This window comes from Uloborus diversus, chromosome 6, assembly GCF_026930045.1.
Source record: "Uloborus diversus isolate 005 chromosome 6, Udiv.v.3.1, whole genome shotgun sequence".
In the NCBI taxonomy this organism is placed as follows: Eukaryota; Metazoa; Arthropoda; class Arachnida; order Araneae; family Uloboridae; genus Uloborus; species Uloborus diversus.
Window position 1 is genome coordinate 161,352,210 of NC_072736.1, and position 17,542 is coordinate 161,369,751.

Consider the following 17,542-nt stretch of genomic DNA (forward strand, 5'->3'; position numbering starts at 1 on the left):
AATAATTGTTTTTGTTGCATTCTTTTAACTAATATTATATTTAACTTTAAAACTTCAAACGCGTTTCTCTCCATGATGCATTTTTACCCGATTTTTCGCATTCAAACTCTTATAAGTCAAGAACTGATGAAGTAATGAAATTTGGAGCATATCTTTTTCAAACAGTTTACTTTGATTTTTATACGGTGAATTTGAAAAAAAAAAAAACCATTACTTCAAAAAATATGATTTTTTTTTTTTAAAAAGTATCTTTGAATTTTTCGAAATTTTTCTTCAAATATTATCTATTTTTATTGAATTAATATTTTTTAAATCGTCGAATAAAAATTAAAGCTTAGATATTTGTGCATAGTTTTTTGGAAAAAAAATTAAAAATTGACCAAGATTATTTGGATTTTAGCAATTTAAAGCAACCCTTTTTTTTTAGAAAACAATAACTAACTTTAAATAGTTTTTTAAAAATATTTATGTTATGATTTTAAGAATCAAACTGATGTTGAATCTGCAAAAAATTTCAAAACTCTAAATTGTTTAATACCATTTTTTTCAAAATGTGTCCCGGACCACCTTAAATCTGTAATACACAATTTCCTTCTTGGGTCTTGATGCAAAAACCAAGAACCAGGTAAGTCCAGACTCACTCATTTTTGGTAAGACCAATAAATAACATTAGTGTCCGATCGAAAGGCTAATATCTTTCCCACATTATTTACTACAAAGCAGAAGTCTAATCTTACATTTGTGACCCGTTGTTACACCAATCGGAACAACCAATTCTCCACACGCAAAAATGAATTTTAAAACTAGTATGTTGTGGCCATCACGAAATTTTCTTCTATATTTTTCTTTTCTTTTTCTGATCCCTCCCCATGCTTGATGAGGAAGCAATATTCCCAACAAAAACAAAATTACACATGCAAAAACTTGAACAATGTCTGAATTATTGCAAAAGCAAAGCAAAGAGCAAAAATTGAAAGTTATTTTAAAAGCCTTTCTTGAATTAATTACAAACATTTATTTGTTAACAAACACAGGATGGCAACAATTAAAAATTTTAAATCATTGAGATAATTTTTCCGATCACTTCCATACAATTAAAATCACGAGAAATACGCAGACGACAGTCTATTACGATTTATCTTTCTTATTGATGCAATTATAAAGCTATTTTTATTCACAAAAAAAAAAAAAAAAAATCAACACCTCTTGGAGCGATTGGCGTCAAAATTGAACCAAAGCCGGTTGACATATGGATTCACATATATTCCAAATTTCAACCAGAACGTAGCATTACTTTTTGAGATAGGGCACTCACAATGGAAAAAAAGAACGGGTGATTGCGCTACCCCCCTTTTTAGCTGTTGACACCAAAATAAAATCAGCTCCTATACCCACTAAGGGCTACTTGCCGATAAATTTTTCTTTCATTCCGTTCATTATTTCTTGAGATACAGCAGTCACAATTGACGACAAAAAACGTTCTATAGCTCAACCCCCGTTTGAGTTATTGACACCAAAATTGAATCAGCACCTGTTCCTGTTAATGGCAACATATGGACCAAATTTTGTATGATTCCGCCAGTTACTTCCTGAGGAATAGCAAGCACGCGTAACTCAAAAAACGTCCCATTGCTCCACCCCCCTTGGAGGAATTCGCGCCAAAAACCAATGGGCACAAGTTCACATAGCGACACATATGTGTACCAAATTTCGTTCGATTTTATGGGGTAGTTTTTGCTGTAGAGCGGCCACAAAAAACTGGTCACACACAGACGTGACACACATACACACACACACACATACACACACACACATACACACACACACACACAGACAGACAGACATTTTCCAAAAATAGTCGAAATGGACTCAGCACACCTCAAAACGTTCGAATCCGTCAAAATTCGAAATTCGAAAATTTGCACGAATCCAATACTTTCTTCTATATGTTAGATATAGAAGAAAGTAAAAAGGAAAAGTTTGGACTTAACTCGTTCCTGCATCAAAGTCCTCACTTGTAGACTTAATACTATCGTGACTTTAGGACTACAAAGGGACCTCATACCTGAAATACCATAGGGACCCAAGGTTGCCAACTGCTCCGCATTTTGCGGAGTTGCTGCGCAAAAATGGCAAAACTCCGCGGCTCCGCAAAAAAGTTATTTTGCTCCGCATTTCCCTGCCGGTTTTCCAGCTTAAATTTTGCTATTTCATCATACAAACATGTAAATATGGGAAATTAAAGATTGAAATAGTGCATAAAGCTGTTTTATTAATTTAGAAATAATTATTTTCATACTAGTGCTTAAAATCATTATTAAAGCTCTAAAAAAATCAGATAAGTGGTTTTAGTTAATTTTATTGATTTTTATACAAAACTTCGAACTGCTCCGCAAAATTTTTAATTGCTCCACAAGATCAACACAGATGCTCCTCAAATTGTTTCTCCAAGGTTGGCAACCCTGTAACCCCGTTAAGTCTAAGTCTGGTCCTGATTACAACTAATGTTGATCAAAAAAAAAAAAAATCTTGCCTCCCCCCCTCCCTTGCTTTCCCTGGAACTCAGGCCTAAATCCGCCTATGTTCAGGAACTCGCCCTTCTAAGTTGAAATTTTGTCCTGTTTCAGGTTCAGTTTATCGTAGTCTAGACTTGCTTTTCCGATGCGATTCTGAGATGAAAATACTCGTATAGCGATAAATTATATTAGACTAATGAAATCGATTGCCAACTGACAGCATTTAGTTGAATCTGCCGCAACCAGTGAATACCAGGCTAGGGGCATGTACAGAAATTTTTGAGACCCGTCACAAATGACTTTTACGAGCCCCCCTCCATTTTGTTTACCGCTACGTCCCTACTGTATTTTTCACCCCTCATTTAAAAAATCTCGGACCTTCTTCAGGCTCGGAACCGGGCCAACAGATGTTCCTCCCCCCCCTCCCCCCCAACCTTGTGCATGCCGCTGCTCATGTATCAACACCCCAAAAGCATGGCCCACACATTTATATCAGGGCCTGGGCCACTTTGTCTAGTGGTGCAGGCCAATTGTTGTTAATAGACGTACTAATATAAGATTTTGAAAGCTCTTTTTTCGTCCCGGGCCCTTTTTCAGGCCGCGTCGGACCCTAATTTCTCTGGCCCTCTCCCGTTTCCTCAATGTGGGAGCCATGGATCCCAGAGCTCTAAAAATTAGAGAGAAAGTTGACAAAGAGAGGAAAGCATTTGCACCTGTGGACTTCGGCTATTTACTTTGGCCCCTGGGGCTAAGGATGGAAGAAAAATAAACCTGCTTCCAAACACTTTTTTCCCAAAGAGTAAACAAATTTCATTTTTTCTTCTATTATTACGCTTTAAAAAATGTTAGATGTGAATTAAATGTATTAAGTTCAATAAAAAATTGCTTAACGTGGCCCACTCGGCGGTTGGCCCAGTCGGGGATCCCCGACTAGCCGACCTTCGGGGATCCCCGACTAGCCGACCTGGCGAGTCCGCCCCTGCCTATGCATATATATATTTCTCTTTTACAATATATAACATACAAGAAATATGTTGAAGGGAAAATTGATGAATTAAAATGAACTATACTGCCGTGGAAAGGGGACACGAAATGAGGGGACGCCGTACGGCGTAGTTTATTGCAATGATTCTGAATTTTTCGAAAATATTCCTCTCTGCAGTCTCCAAAACATTGGTTTCCCGTGTAAAAAAAACAGTCGAAAACATACATAAAACGTACTGTGGAATTAGTAAAATGACACAACGTGTATAAAGTACAAATAAAAGCATTTTAAAAAAGAGTTAAAAACTCAGCAAAGAACTGTTTCGGGGCTATCAAATGCAAGCCCCTTCATCAGTGCATAAAAAGAATGAATGGTTCACCAATGCGAACAATTCACCAAAACGACAGATGTCGTTTGGTTTGCATTGGTGAACCCCCCCCCCCCCCCCCCCCCCCCCCCCCCCCCCCCCCCCGAAATGATTTCCTGGCTATACCACTGATTTGACCCCCGCCGAAATGAAATCCTGGCTACTCCACTGTCTTAGACTTATAACACGTTTATCAAGACGAGGGGGAACAAAAAGAAACCAGAATTATTTTTCTGAAACTATATATTTTCTATTTTTTTTTTTTTTAAGAACCTTATCTCCTTCAAAATACTCTCTATTACAACAAATATATTTGTCCAACCGGTGTTTCCACTATTTGACATAATTTTTGAACTCATCTTCAAAAATAGCTGATAGCTTCAGCCTCGTTTTTTCTTAAATTCTACAATGGGGTCAAATCGCTTTTTTATTCGTGTGAATAAGAAAAACTCACGCGAAAGCAGGTCAGGTGAATAAGGTGCGTGGGGGCAGCACCTTACAACGAAAGACATGTTATACCTCGACGTTCTTTTTGATGGTCACTGATACCGAAGAACAAACTTGACAGCAACTCTTTTGTTCATAGCTGGACCAAGCTCCAAGACCCACTATTTTTGACAAATAGAAGCAAAGTTTCACATCAACACGCTGTTTATTTAAATTTGCTATCATAACAAGAAGTTCTGTCTAGAACTAGACCAGCCTACTTTCCCGTATACCCATACTACTTTCTAGTACCTGATCAATATTCTCAAAAATAGCTAAAATCGCAAATTTTTTCAAACATATTTTTTTTAAATATTTTAAGCTGATTTCTAGGAATAAAATATTCCTTACTTTTCTTTTAAAAAGCGAACAAATAAAATAGCAGCACCTTTTAAACAAAGCAGCTAATACACTTCTTTCCATTGAAAAAAATCATTAACAGCTTTCAAAACGAAAAAATAATAATAATAAGTTCATTCATAGACTAATAATAAGAGTAGACCGAGCTTTCTCATTCTTGCTGATGAAGAAAATTGGTTCATAGATGTATCATGTGACTGGTGGAAGGGCTTGGCGAAGTTTTTGGCAGCATGGTTGCTAGATGGCAGCTTTATCTATAGTTTGGCACTCGACATGTATTTAAGACGCAATGTGTTTTCATTATAATTTTTTCCAGATGCAGAGATTGAACTGTTTTTCTTTTAGTTATGAATTATTTTGACATTAGTAATTAGTTTTTGATCACAGTTTTCAGTAACTTTTATTTCATTCGGAACTGCTACGTCAGCGTTGGCGTAAACGTAATGGCGTAAACGTTTTGCGTTAACGCAAAAATGTACTAATCGGTATCTTAAATTGAAATTGTAGGTAAAAATCTTACCGTTTTCCGATTCTTTTTTGGGCGATTGCATCTTTAATTGCTTAGAGAGTTATTGAAATTGAATAAAGAAAATAAACAGTACTATCTAAACGAAAAACTCACTATATTAACAAAATATTTACAACTTCGAATAACAAATTTACAAATCGGACTCCATAAAAGATCATTCTTCCGTATTCCATCAATTCTATTTATTTTATTTCTTGTGGGCGTTGATCGTCTGCTACAATCAACGCCCGCTGTTGCTAGGATATCCACCAGTCACATGGTTTGGTTTATGAGCAGCAAAAGGGTTGCCATAGCTCGGTCTATTCTTATTATTAGTCTATGAGTTCATTAAAATAAATACATCATAAAAAAAATCGTTTCTTTTTCCCCTGCTGCCAAAAATAATTTTTTAAACGAATTAATGCACTTACCAAAATAAATAAAAACAATAAATGTCAACTTAAAGAAATAATTTTCATTGTCAAAAAAAAAAAAAAAGTCGGCGCATACCTTTAACATAAATGACTTCGAGTTTATTCGCCCAAAACTAAATACCTAAATTAAAACTCTAGCGTGAAAATAAAAACAAGTCATATCAACAATAATTATTTCACAGTTAAAACTACAGCAACGGAGTCGGAGTCGGAGTCAATCTCATTTTGGGATAAAAGAATCGGAGTCGAATATCCAAGAATCGGAGTCAGTCATTTGTCCTCCGTGTATAAATGTTTGCCAAAGCTACGAAGTCAGAGTCGAAGTCGGGGAGTCGGAGTCCGATTAATTGTCGGGCACAGGAGTCAGAGTCGGAGTCAGGTGCCCCTAAATTCTCGGAGTCGGAGTCGGGAGTAGGTCGTCAAGAGCTATTTCCAACAAAGTTTGTTTGAAGTAAATCCGCCTTTAAGTTCGGAATCTATATTGACTTTCAGTTTCCCCTTAGACGCTAATGTTAAGAGATTTGAACTGTTCAAAATTGAACGAAAACTTGTTCAAATCAAAAAGATATTTTCGATACATGTTTTTCATCAAAAGATTTTCCCTACAAAGTTTGTTTGGAGCCACTTCGCTTCTAAGTTCAAGATTTATTTTTGATATGAATTTCCCCGTAGGCGCTAATGTTAAGTTTTTTTAAACTGTTCAAAATTGAACGAAACATTGTTCAAATCAAAAAATGAATTATGGAAATGAGATGTCCTCGCCGAGATCTTTCTAACAAAAAAAAATTTGTTCGAATCGGACTATTCATTCAAAAGTTATTAGGGGGGGGGACAGACAGACAGACAGACCGACAGACATTTTTTCCCATCTCAATACCCTACTTTCCAATTTTTAGCCTACTTTCCCAGTAAAAGTGAGAAAAAGAAGAAAAAAGCATGAAAGAAGGCTTAATGCATCTTAAAAATGTCCCAAAAAACAAAAAAAAGTCATAAATAAATAAAATAATTAAATAAATATCAAAAAATTAAAAATTGGAAAGTAGGGTATTGAGATGGGGAAAAATGTCTGTCGGTCTGTCGGTCTGTCTGTCGGTCTGTCTGTCTGTCCCCCCCTAATAACTTTTGAATGAATAGTCCGATTTGAACAAACTTTGTTTTGTTCGAAAGATCTCGGCGAGGACACCTCATTCCCATGTTTCACTTTTTGATTTGAACTATTTTTTGTTCAATTTTGAACAGTTCAAAAAACTTAACATTAGCTCCTATGGGGAAATTCAAGGCAATTCCGAACTGTGAGGCGAATTTGCTTCAAACAAACTTTGTAGGAAAAGCTTGTGATGAAAAACTTGTATATAAAATATCTTTTTGATTTGAACAATTTTCTGTTCAATTTTGAACCGTTCAAATCCCTTAACATTAGCGCCTACGGGAAAACTGAAAGTCAAAGTAGATTCCGTACTTGAAGGCGGATTTACTTCAAACAAATTTTGTTGGAAATAGCTCTTGACGCCAAACTTCAGACTCCGACTCCGAGAATTTAGGGGCACCTGACTCCGAATCCGACTCCTGTGCCCGACAATTAATCGGACTCCGACTCCCCGACTTCGACTCTGACTTCGTAGCTTTGGCAAAAAATTATACACGGAGGACAAATGACTGACTCCGATTCTTAGATATTCGTCTCCGACTCCTTTATCCCAAAATGAGATTGACTCCGACTCCGACGTTATGGTTTTAACTGTGAAATAATTATTGTTGATGTAATTTGTTTTTATTTTAACGCTAAAGTTTTTATTTAGGTATTCAGTTTTCGGTGAATAAACTCGAAGTCATTTATGTTTCTACATAAAGATATGCGCAGACGATTTTTTTTTTTTTTTGACAATGAAAAGTATTTCTTTATGTTTATTGTTTTTATTTATCTTGATAAGTGCATTAATTCATTTAAAAAAATATTTTTGGCAACAGGAGAAAAAGAAACGATTTTTTTTTTGATATGATGTATTTATTTTAATGAGCTTATTATTTTTAATAATTATTTTTTCGTTTTGAAAGCTGCTTAAGAATTTGTTTTTAATGGAAAAAAAGTGCATTAGCTGCTTTGTTTAAAAGATGCTGCTATTTTATTTGTTCGTTTTTTGTTTCTTTTTTTTACGCATCTAATTTTTTTAGACGAGTGAGGAATATTTTATTCCTAGAAAGTAGCTTAAAATATTGGGAAAATATGTTTGAAACAATTTGCGATTTTAGCTATTTTTTTGAGAACATTGATCAAGTACTAGAAAGTAGTATGGGTATACGGGAAAGTAGGCTCGTCTAGTTCTAGACAGAACTTCTTGTTAATTTTTCAATATTTATCTAACTATTTTATTTATTTTTGACTTTTTTTTGTTTTTCGGGATATTTTTAAGATGCAATAAGCCTTCTTTCATTCTTTTTTCTTCTTTCTCTGATTTTTACTGGGAAAGTAGGCTAAAAAATGGAGCACACTGCCGTGCTAAGCATAGATGTGGTATCTGCACATTTTATCAAAATTGAGTTATTGTCACCAGGTGGTCGTTAGTAATTTAATTTACCTAAATCTCAAATTTTTTGGCAATTTGTGAACGCGAAATATTAAAAAAAGCTTTAGGAAAAATGTCGTAACTGCACAGTTTGGGGAGTTTGCTAAGGCAATTTGAACGTAAGTGACAAATACTAAGCCTTTAAAGTGGTATCTGCGCAGTTACCACTTTTTAGCCTACTTTCCCAGTACAAATCAGAGAAAGAAGAAAAAAGCATGAAAGAAGGCTTAATACATCTTAAAAATATCCCGAAAAACAAAAAAAAGTCAAAAAAATAAAATAGTTAGATAAATATTGAAAAATTAAAAATTGGAAAGTAGGGTATTGAGATGGGGGAAAATGTCTGTTGGTCTGTCTGTCGGTCTGTCTGTCTGTCGGTCTGTCTGTTGGTCTGTCTGTCTGTCCCCCCCTAATAACTTTTGAATGAATAGTCCGATTCGAACAAATTTTTTTTCGTTAGAAAGATCTCCGCGAGGACATCTCATTCCCATAATTCATTTTTCGATTTGAACAATTTTTCGTTCAATTTTAAACAGTTCAAAAAAACTTAACATTAGCGCCTACGGGGAAATTCAAATCAAAAATAAATCTTGAACTTAGAAGCGAAGTGGCTTCAAACAAACTTTGTAGGGAAAAACTTTTGATAAAAAACATGTATCGAAAATATCTTTTTGATTTGAACAAGTTTTCGTTCAATTTTGAACAGTTCAAATCTCTTAACATTAGCGCCTAAGGGGAAACTGAAAGTCAATATAGATTCCGAACTTAAAGGCGGATTTACTTCAAACAAACTTTGTTGGAAATAGCTCTTGACGACCTACTCCCGACTCCGACTCCGAGAATTTAGGGGCACCTGACACCGACTCTGACTCCTGTTCCCGACAATTAATCGGACTCCGACTCCCCGACTTCGACTCTGACTTCGTAGCTTTGGCAAACATTTATACACGGAGGACAAATGACTGACTCCGATTCTTGGATATTCCACTCCGACTCTTTTATCCCAAAATGAGATTGACTCCGACTCCGCTGCTGTGGTTTTAACTGTGAAATAATTATTGTTGATATGATTTGTTTTTATTTTCACGCTAAAGTTTTAATTTAGGTATTTAGTTTTCGGTGAATAAACTCGAAAAATATGCGCAGACGATTTTTTTTTTTTTTTTTTTTTTTTTTTTTGACAATGAAAATTATTTTTTTAAGTTGACATTTTATTGTTTTTTTTTTATTTTGGTAAGTGCATTAATTCGTTTAAAAAATTATTTTTGGCAACAGGGGAAAAAGAAACGATTTTTTTTATATATGATGTATTTATTTTAATGAACTTATTATTATTATTTTTTCGTTTTGAAAGCTGTTAAAAAAATTTTTTAATGGAAAGAAGTGTATTAGCTGCTTTGTTTAAAAGGTGCTGCTATTTTATTTGTTCGTTTTTTTTTTTTTTTTTTTTTGAAGAAAAATAAGGAATATTTTATTTCTAGAAATCAGCTTAAAATATTTAAAAAAATATGTTTGAAAAAATTTGCGATTTTATCTATTTTTGAGAATATTGATCAGGTACTAGAAAGTAGTATGGGCATACGGGAAAGTAGGCTCGTCTAGTTCTAGACGGAACTTCTTGTTTTCTTAGTAATTTGTAGATACGACTTTTATACCTTAGTAAAGCAGCATATTTAATAATGTAGCAGTTTATTATAACACAGAAATAAAAATTAGTTTACCGTTGAATAGTTGATACAGGTTGATAATAAGAATTAATACAACTTTGCATAATTGTTAAAGTAAATATTCAGCTTTTTCTATTCAAATGTTTATTTAAAATGTAAATTCTAAAAATAAAATGCATGTAAAATATTCATATCTAATTCTTTTATGCAAAAAAAAAAAAAAAAACGCATTTCATTCTACGGCCAGTAATATTTTTATTTAAGTATCGTCTGCTGTCAAAATTATCTTCAGGCTCGGTAAAAATGAATCTAGAAAATAAAACATTATAAAGAACACATTCTTTTAATATATAGAACAGAAAATTGTAATGGATTGCAGTTTTAACTGTCCGGAGTTTTGAAAATGGTATCTTCCAGAAGGTAGATTCTGTCAGATTTGTATTAACAAAATAAAGCGAAACAGCTAACTCCAAAGAAAGCAGACGTTTTCAGTATTATTTAATAATACCTTGAGCACGTTTTACTAAGCTATTTTTGTCGTATCTTTGCAGATACCCCTAAAAATGCGTGGTAATTGTCACTTACGGTGAAAATAGCTTAGTATATGAAAAGGTTTTGAAAAGAAAATTTGTCGTAACTACATTTATTAATTTTAAATTAAGATTTTTACAAAAATACTCTCTTACGGTTTTTAGATAAGTTATTTTTGGAACAACTACCGCAAGTTGAGCATTTAATTAAGTCATAAATCAAAGAAATGAGTTGTAAAACATTAATCGTCGATTTCTCATTTTGAGCTCTACTGCAGATACCACATCTGTGCTTAGCACGGCAGCACGAACAAAACAGCAAAAACGATCATTGTAGATGAACAGAACAAACCAGGTCGATAGCACAGGGGGCACCGAATTCATCTCCAAACTGATGATCGCTAATAAGCGAGAAATTGCAGTCTTTGGATGCCGTGACGAGCTGTTTTTGTATTTGCTTGAAAAAATTTCAATTTTTATTTTTCTTTTATTCTTTTGCCTGAACTTTTGAGGCCTACAAGAGTTTATGTTTACCATTTCTTCATACGATTTTTTCCTTCCTTTTTCTTTAAATTTTGTTATTACTTTTATATATATATATATATATATATATATATATATATATATATATATATATATATATATATATATATATATATATATATATATATATATATATATATATATATATATATATATATATATATATATATAAGAATATTTTTAGGTCAATATTCTTTGTTTGCGTGAATGGTATTTTTTTAACTTTGATTTATTTTCCTCAAAAAATACTGAACACTGAACAACCATTTTGTTTCCTATTTTCCAATTATTTTCTCATTCAAAAACAGGATTGTATGACCACCAAGGAAACGTACGTGACAACCAACGATGTGGTACAGCGAAGGCTTACTTAGTTCCAGCTGAAAATCGAACTAACCTGGATATTTTGCCGAATGCCATGGTGACAAAGGTAAAAGAATGTACACTGTTTGTACGACAGTTAAAATTTTAAGAATAAACAAGTGCAGTACATTGTTCTTGCCGGCATAAATTAAATTATGTAGTCAAAAAATTGTAAGATTAAAAAACCCGTGTTATGTTGATGATGGATTTTTTTTTTCCTGTGGGAATTGTAGTTACGTTTTGTAAAAGACTTCTATCTCAATAACTTTTCGTGTTAAAATATACAGTATGTAATACAATAGTTACATAAATAACACTACATTAAAATAATGTCTTACATGTGACAAAGTGAGTTAAAACTGTTATTTTGTTTCTTTGGGTAAATTAGGAACTTTATTCAAATATTATAACAGTTTGCAATGAGGTGGTTTCCTTCAGTCAAAAGTACTACTTTCAGTCATTGAAATGGATAGAATGAGCAAAAAAAAAAAAATAACATGGACCCGGAAAATACTTTCACTTTCCCCAACAGTTTTTTTAAATTAATTTTTTAAAATGTCCGATTTTTCAAACAAGGCGTGGTCTTGATGATGTCACAAATGATGCACTTTGGCGCATCTTTCTACCATGTTTCCACGTCATAATCAAGAAGCGCATTAAATATTGCGCTCTACGCTTGCTATCAACCATACCGTTGCCAATACACGTGAGTGAAGATGCGAATTAAATATTTTGCACTGTGAATGGCAACACTGAATGTCATTTCATCATTTGTGATGTCATCGGCAGAAGCCGTAAACAATGAAAGCGCTCCGATTTAAGTTTTTTTTTTTTTTAATATTGAACTTAAACAAATTATTTGAAAAATGGTCAGATCCTATGTTTTTAAGCATGTTCTTTCGAAAAAAAAACTTTTAAAATTTTGGAAACGACCCCATTGTACTTTTAAGTTGCGCTCAAAATCGAATTATTATACACAGCAATAAAATGCTGCAGCTCTTGTTAATTTTTTGAGGCACAGAACTTAAAAACTTTTTTTTTTAACTGAATTCAGTCGAAGCCAGTATCGAAGCAGGAAAAAAGGCTAAGTGGACTGAAATGATACTATGTGTTAAAGCAGCGTTTCTCAAATCATGTTCCGCGAAAACCTAGGATTCCATGAAGACCACTTAAAGGTTTCACGCAAATCGACGGAAATATGGTTTGAGCGAAGCTTTAATGCGTATTTTCCCATTGAATATCAGGAAAATATCAAAATGAATTTTTATTGTCAATGCGTGACTCTCCCCACTGTGAGAAAACTAAACTTTTTATTCAAACGACATCCGATGCATTATTGCAACAGAAATGAAAATATTGCCATTATTGAAATCCCAGTGCAGTGGCAGATTAAGGGGCAGGGTAAGGGGGAGGTTCCAAGGAGCTGAAGCTATTTGAAATTTTAAGAAAACAAGAGCATATTTTTCGTTTCATTTTGAAGAAAATTCTTTAAAAATATCAAAGAGAATCTTTAAATATCGCTAAGAATAAAACAACAATTAAGTTAACAATTAACTGATAATCTCCATATGTATTGCAAAATAGAAAATTATCAAGGTGAGGTCACCCCACCATACCTATAATGACTTTTGAGGGACTAGCTCTAGTTGAAGCAAACATTTGCTTCAGGATTTCACATTCACTTTTTGATTTTCACACTGTTTCCTTCAAATTCTAACAATTTGGAAAATGAAGCATACGGGAAAATTTGAATTGTATATGAATGATCTTTGAACAAATGGATTCACTTCAAAACAGTTTTAGCAGAAAGATACTCTACAGTAAAAATGTAGGAAAATGAATTTTTTGTTTTTATTGATGCATTTTTTCTTTAAATTTCAATTTATGGTTCAATATTTTGCCATTTCATCTACCCTCCTCGAAATTATGGGTGGAATAAATTAATTTTTATGCATAAAACTTCCAAAATTTCCTACCCCTCCCTGGCGTTAGCTCCAGAACCGCAGTGGCACAGCCAGAAAAAAAAATCGGAGGGTATATGGTTAAATTTCGATGGAGGATATAGCTAATTTTAGTCATTTTATAGTGGAGCCCGCTTAATGGAATAGCCAATTGGACACGCAAAGTTGAAGCAGAATATTCTGTTATACGAGACACGCAAAATCTCATTGCAAGGTTTGACGTACATTGAGAATTTGTTACATTAAGCGGAATATTCTTTCAACCGATAAGCGGGATCCAATAAGCGGGATCGACTAGTACAATGGTCAAAGATGGACATTGAGTTTCGTAGGATTTTATATCTCCAAATTCCCAACTTCGAATACACCACTGCAGAACAGACCTTTTCTGGTGCAGTTTGCAGGATGATTGTCATCAATTGCTACGAAAGGCGGTGTTATCACCTAGGATACAATTTTACACATGAGGCAGTTAGAAGCAAAGGGTTTTTTTCAAGTTTCAAATAAAACACGTTTAAAGTTCGGGCTCTTGGTAGACTTTTTTCTAAACCATGCCGTATAGCAGCAAATACCAGAGCTACTAGTACCATCTCTTGCCCCAAGACAGAGGAGGGGTTCACCAACCATTTGTACTGGTTATGTCCAAATTTTTAGTTTTGCCCCTTACATCCCTTTGCTTCCCACTGCCTCACATATTTGTGAAGCAGGAGACTTCACTTATGTATCAACAGCAAATACAGCAGCAGACATGATGCTACTCCTGAAACGAGAATTCAACTTTCATCCACGAAGCTTAATAAAGGGTGTCCCAAAATTAACGCAAGATTTGAATTTGCCACCATTTTTTCCATAAATTGTTGGCAGCCATGAAAAAAGAACAATTTGACAGTTGAGAGTTTAGGGTTAGTAAAAATGGGGTGTTATTGTACCATACAGCTAGAGAGAGAGTGAAACATTTCAATTACTGCATAAGGCATTTCCTAGTCGCGTACTCTCTCATTTCGGTGATCAGAATTGGCACCCTAGATGGTGTGATTTAACAGCATTAGATTTCTTCTTATGGGGTTATTTGAAGCCAAAGGTCTATGTCAACAAGCCCACAACCACCCGTGCATTACCGTGTTGCGATTTCGAGCGCCAATAACAGTAAGTGCTTGACCAGACTTAATTTTCAGAATTTTTTAAATGCTATTTCAATAATGAAAACGCGTTATTGTATCGCATAACGCTCCATTTTTAATAACACTAAACTTTCAGCTGTCAAATTGTTCATATTTCAGGGTTGTCAACAAAGTACTGCAAAAACGGCGGTAAATTCAAATCTTGCGTTAATTTTGGGACACCCTTTATTAAGAAGGGTCGACCGACCAACGAATGAACGCTACCCAGTGAATGAACACCTCGTATATTTTTGTAAAAAAAAAATACGGTTTAAAAACTTTTTTTCAAGATGTTTTGGCAGTAGTAACTCCTTTCTACCCATTTCCAGAAAGAAAGTGACTAGATAGTGCTGTGTTTGTCGACTGGTTGAGGTGCTCATTCACTGGGTTTGAGCACTTTTTTTCGTTTCAAACCCTCAAAAAGCCTTGATGCAGAACCGTAAAAAATTCCACATTTTCTTTAAATAACTACATACATCATTTAGTACGATTTTACTGTAGTGTGGCAAATACACCAATTTTTAAAGATGCAATTAATTTTAGAAAATGAAAATTCGCTTAAGTGTTCATTCACTGGTCAATCTACCCTATGTCTGCGATGATAAAATTTAACCGTTCATCTCATTATAATTTCTAAGAATAAAAAAAATTTTAACAAGATTTTGAAAGATATTTTGAGAAGTTCTGATGGGAAAAATTGTAAAGTTACTTTTGAAGAGAATAAATATCATTTGAAGTAATTTTTATTTCTATTACAAGTACGCCATTTTTAGAATATTGCTTTCAAACTATACTACGGAAGAAAAATCAAGGGTTCAACAAAAATAGTGGACATTGAAAAGGATTTCACTTATCACAGAAATTAAGAAACGCTGCCTTAAAGAGTTAAAAGAAGATAAATGGTTCCAATAAGCTGATGGTTTCAGTAATGGGAGGATTTGGAATTCGTTTCTAATTCAAAAGATAAACCACCACTAAATAAAATAGTAAATTAAATATCTTCAGAATTTTGAGTTAATAATTTATTTTTAATTAATACGTTGCTTTGCATACTTTTTTTTTCTTTCTTTTTTTTTTCAAGTATCTGATGCTTTCAACAGGTAATAATTGAAAACAGAAGAGCTGTCGGTGTTCAGTTTGATTTTTCTGGCTCTAGTTATGTCGTTCTAGCGAGGAAAGAAGTCATTCTATCTGCTGGATCACTGAACAGTGCGCAGCTTCTGATGCTGTCGGGCGTGGGTCCGAAGGAAGAGCTAAGCAAATTCAATGTAAGTATTTTTTAGTGAAATCCAAGATAGATGCAGTGTTTACAAGTACGAGTCTTATTGTGAAAAAAAAAAGCTTTTAAGCGAGCTTTTAGGGTTATTACTATTATCGGGAAAAGTCTTGAAAATCTGGATTATTTGCAAAGTTTGAAGTGCTTCAAAAGCCCAAAATCCAGGATTCTATGCTTGTTCAAGTTCAGTAAAGAAAATAATTCGTTGATTCCATTGACAATTAACTTTATGATTATCGGAATTCATTTTTGTTTTGACAACGATTTGAAAGCTTGTATCCCCTAAGCTGACCGAACAGTAAGTATATAATAACAGCGTTTAAGATTTTATTAGGTCTTCCCTAACTTTCTTGCCTTTACCGACAATGGCCGTGACCACATGCATCCTTGATGGCAGGGGCGTGCACGGGGGGGGGGGGAGGACACCTGTTGGCCCAGGCCCGAGCCTGAAAGGGGCCCAATATTTTTAAAACTAGGGGTGAATTATAGAGGCAAACAATATGGAGGGGGGCCCGGAAAAGTCATTTGTGACGGGCCCCAAAATTTCTGTGAACGCCCCTGCTTGATGGGCGACATCCGAGCATTTGCATTATAGTAATCAATTATCACTCTATATAATCTCAGGTATCTCTGTGGATATCTTTAAGTAGGATGAGTTCATCCAATTAAGTGAAAGCAAAAAACAAATAAAAAAATTAAAAGAAAATGCACATAAATTTTAAAACATAATTGATTCTGATCTGACTCAATTGCCGGAAATATTAGCTGAAGTTAAAATTCGAAATTATATTTGAGTATTAACAGGTTAAAATATAGTAAATATCAGCTAATGTCCTTTAGTTTCATTTAAATTCAGTGTTTTAGCACTATTTACAAAAAATATAACGTCATTGTGGGCGTAAAAGTTTTCATGTGGGTCATTCTCCTGCAATGTGGAATTTTGCAATCCTGAATTTTTAATTTTGAACTTTTCAGGAAGGATGCAATTCGGCATTTTTTAGAAAGACAAAATATGTATCTTGGTAAAACTGCAATAGTTCATAAAACATGTACATTTATTTTGCAGATAATGATGCTTTAGTTTGTAAAAAGGACAAAAAGTGTCATTACCATCCCATGTTTAAAAACCATGTAGAAATTCCAAAATATATATATGTTACGGCCAAAGCCCGAAGTTCGGCCAGTTCGCGAAATGGCTGGCCAATTCGCGAATTGGCCAAGAGGTTTGGCCAAAGCCCGAAATACTTGCAATTAATATTGTATTTTCTACTTTGGCTGGCCATTTCGCGAAGTGGCCGGGAATCCTTGGCCAAAGCCCGAAATGATTACGAAAGATTTTCTATTAACAAGTAGACGACACATTTGTCGTTTCCAATGTGACAGCGCGGCGTGCGAGTGGTAGAAACTAGAAAGGAGGGTGCCCCAGGGCCGCCGAGAGCCAAATCGAGTTTCATGTCAGTTTCGTCTCCAGGCACGCCTCCCACTATAAAACCAGTCACATTTATGTTACTTTGATCCCGAGTCGCCCTCTAGTTTCCAACCAGGCTAATATGATGTCATCTCGTTGGGCTTGGAGGGTGCTACCACGTCCCTGTGAAGGTCGTGCAAAACGTCGACCTCGTTTTTCTTGGCGTTAGTTCTTCGATTGAGCTATGAGTATGTATTTCTCGTATTTGCACTTCTATATGTGAATACTTTCAGTTAAAATTATATGATATGGCTAATAAGGTGTTATTCAAGTATTGTGTAAGCATTTTTTGGTCATTTTGTACCTCCCTCCACCATCTTGTGAAAAATATTAAGCATTCACTATTCCCCTTTT

The 17,542-nt window shown here is 34.4% G+C and overlaps 1 protein-coding gene across 1 annotated transcript in view; it reads left to right on the forward strand.

Annotated features, from left to right (window-relative positions):
- Positions 1 to 17,542, forward strand: part of LOC129225050 (glucose dehydrogenase [FAD, quinone]-like) — a 78,685-nt gene that overhangs the window by 23,244 nt on the left and 37,899 nt on the right. Inside the window, exons 5-6 of the mRNA XM_054859596.1 lie at positions 11,269 to 11,390; positions 15,545 to 15,712. Coding sequence (XP_054715571.1) covers positions 11,269 to 11,390; positions 15,545 to 15,712 — 290 coding nt within the window. The remainder of the gene's footprint in view (positions 1 to 11,268; positions 11,391 to 15,544; positions 15,713 to 17,542) is intronic.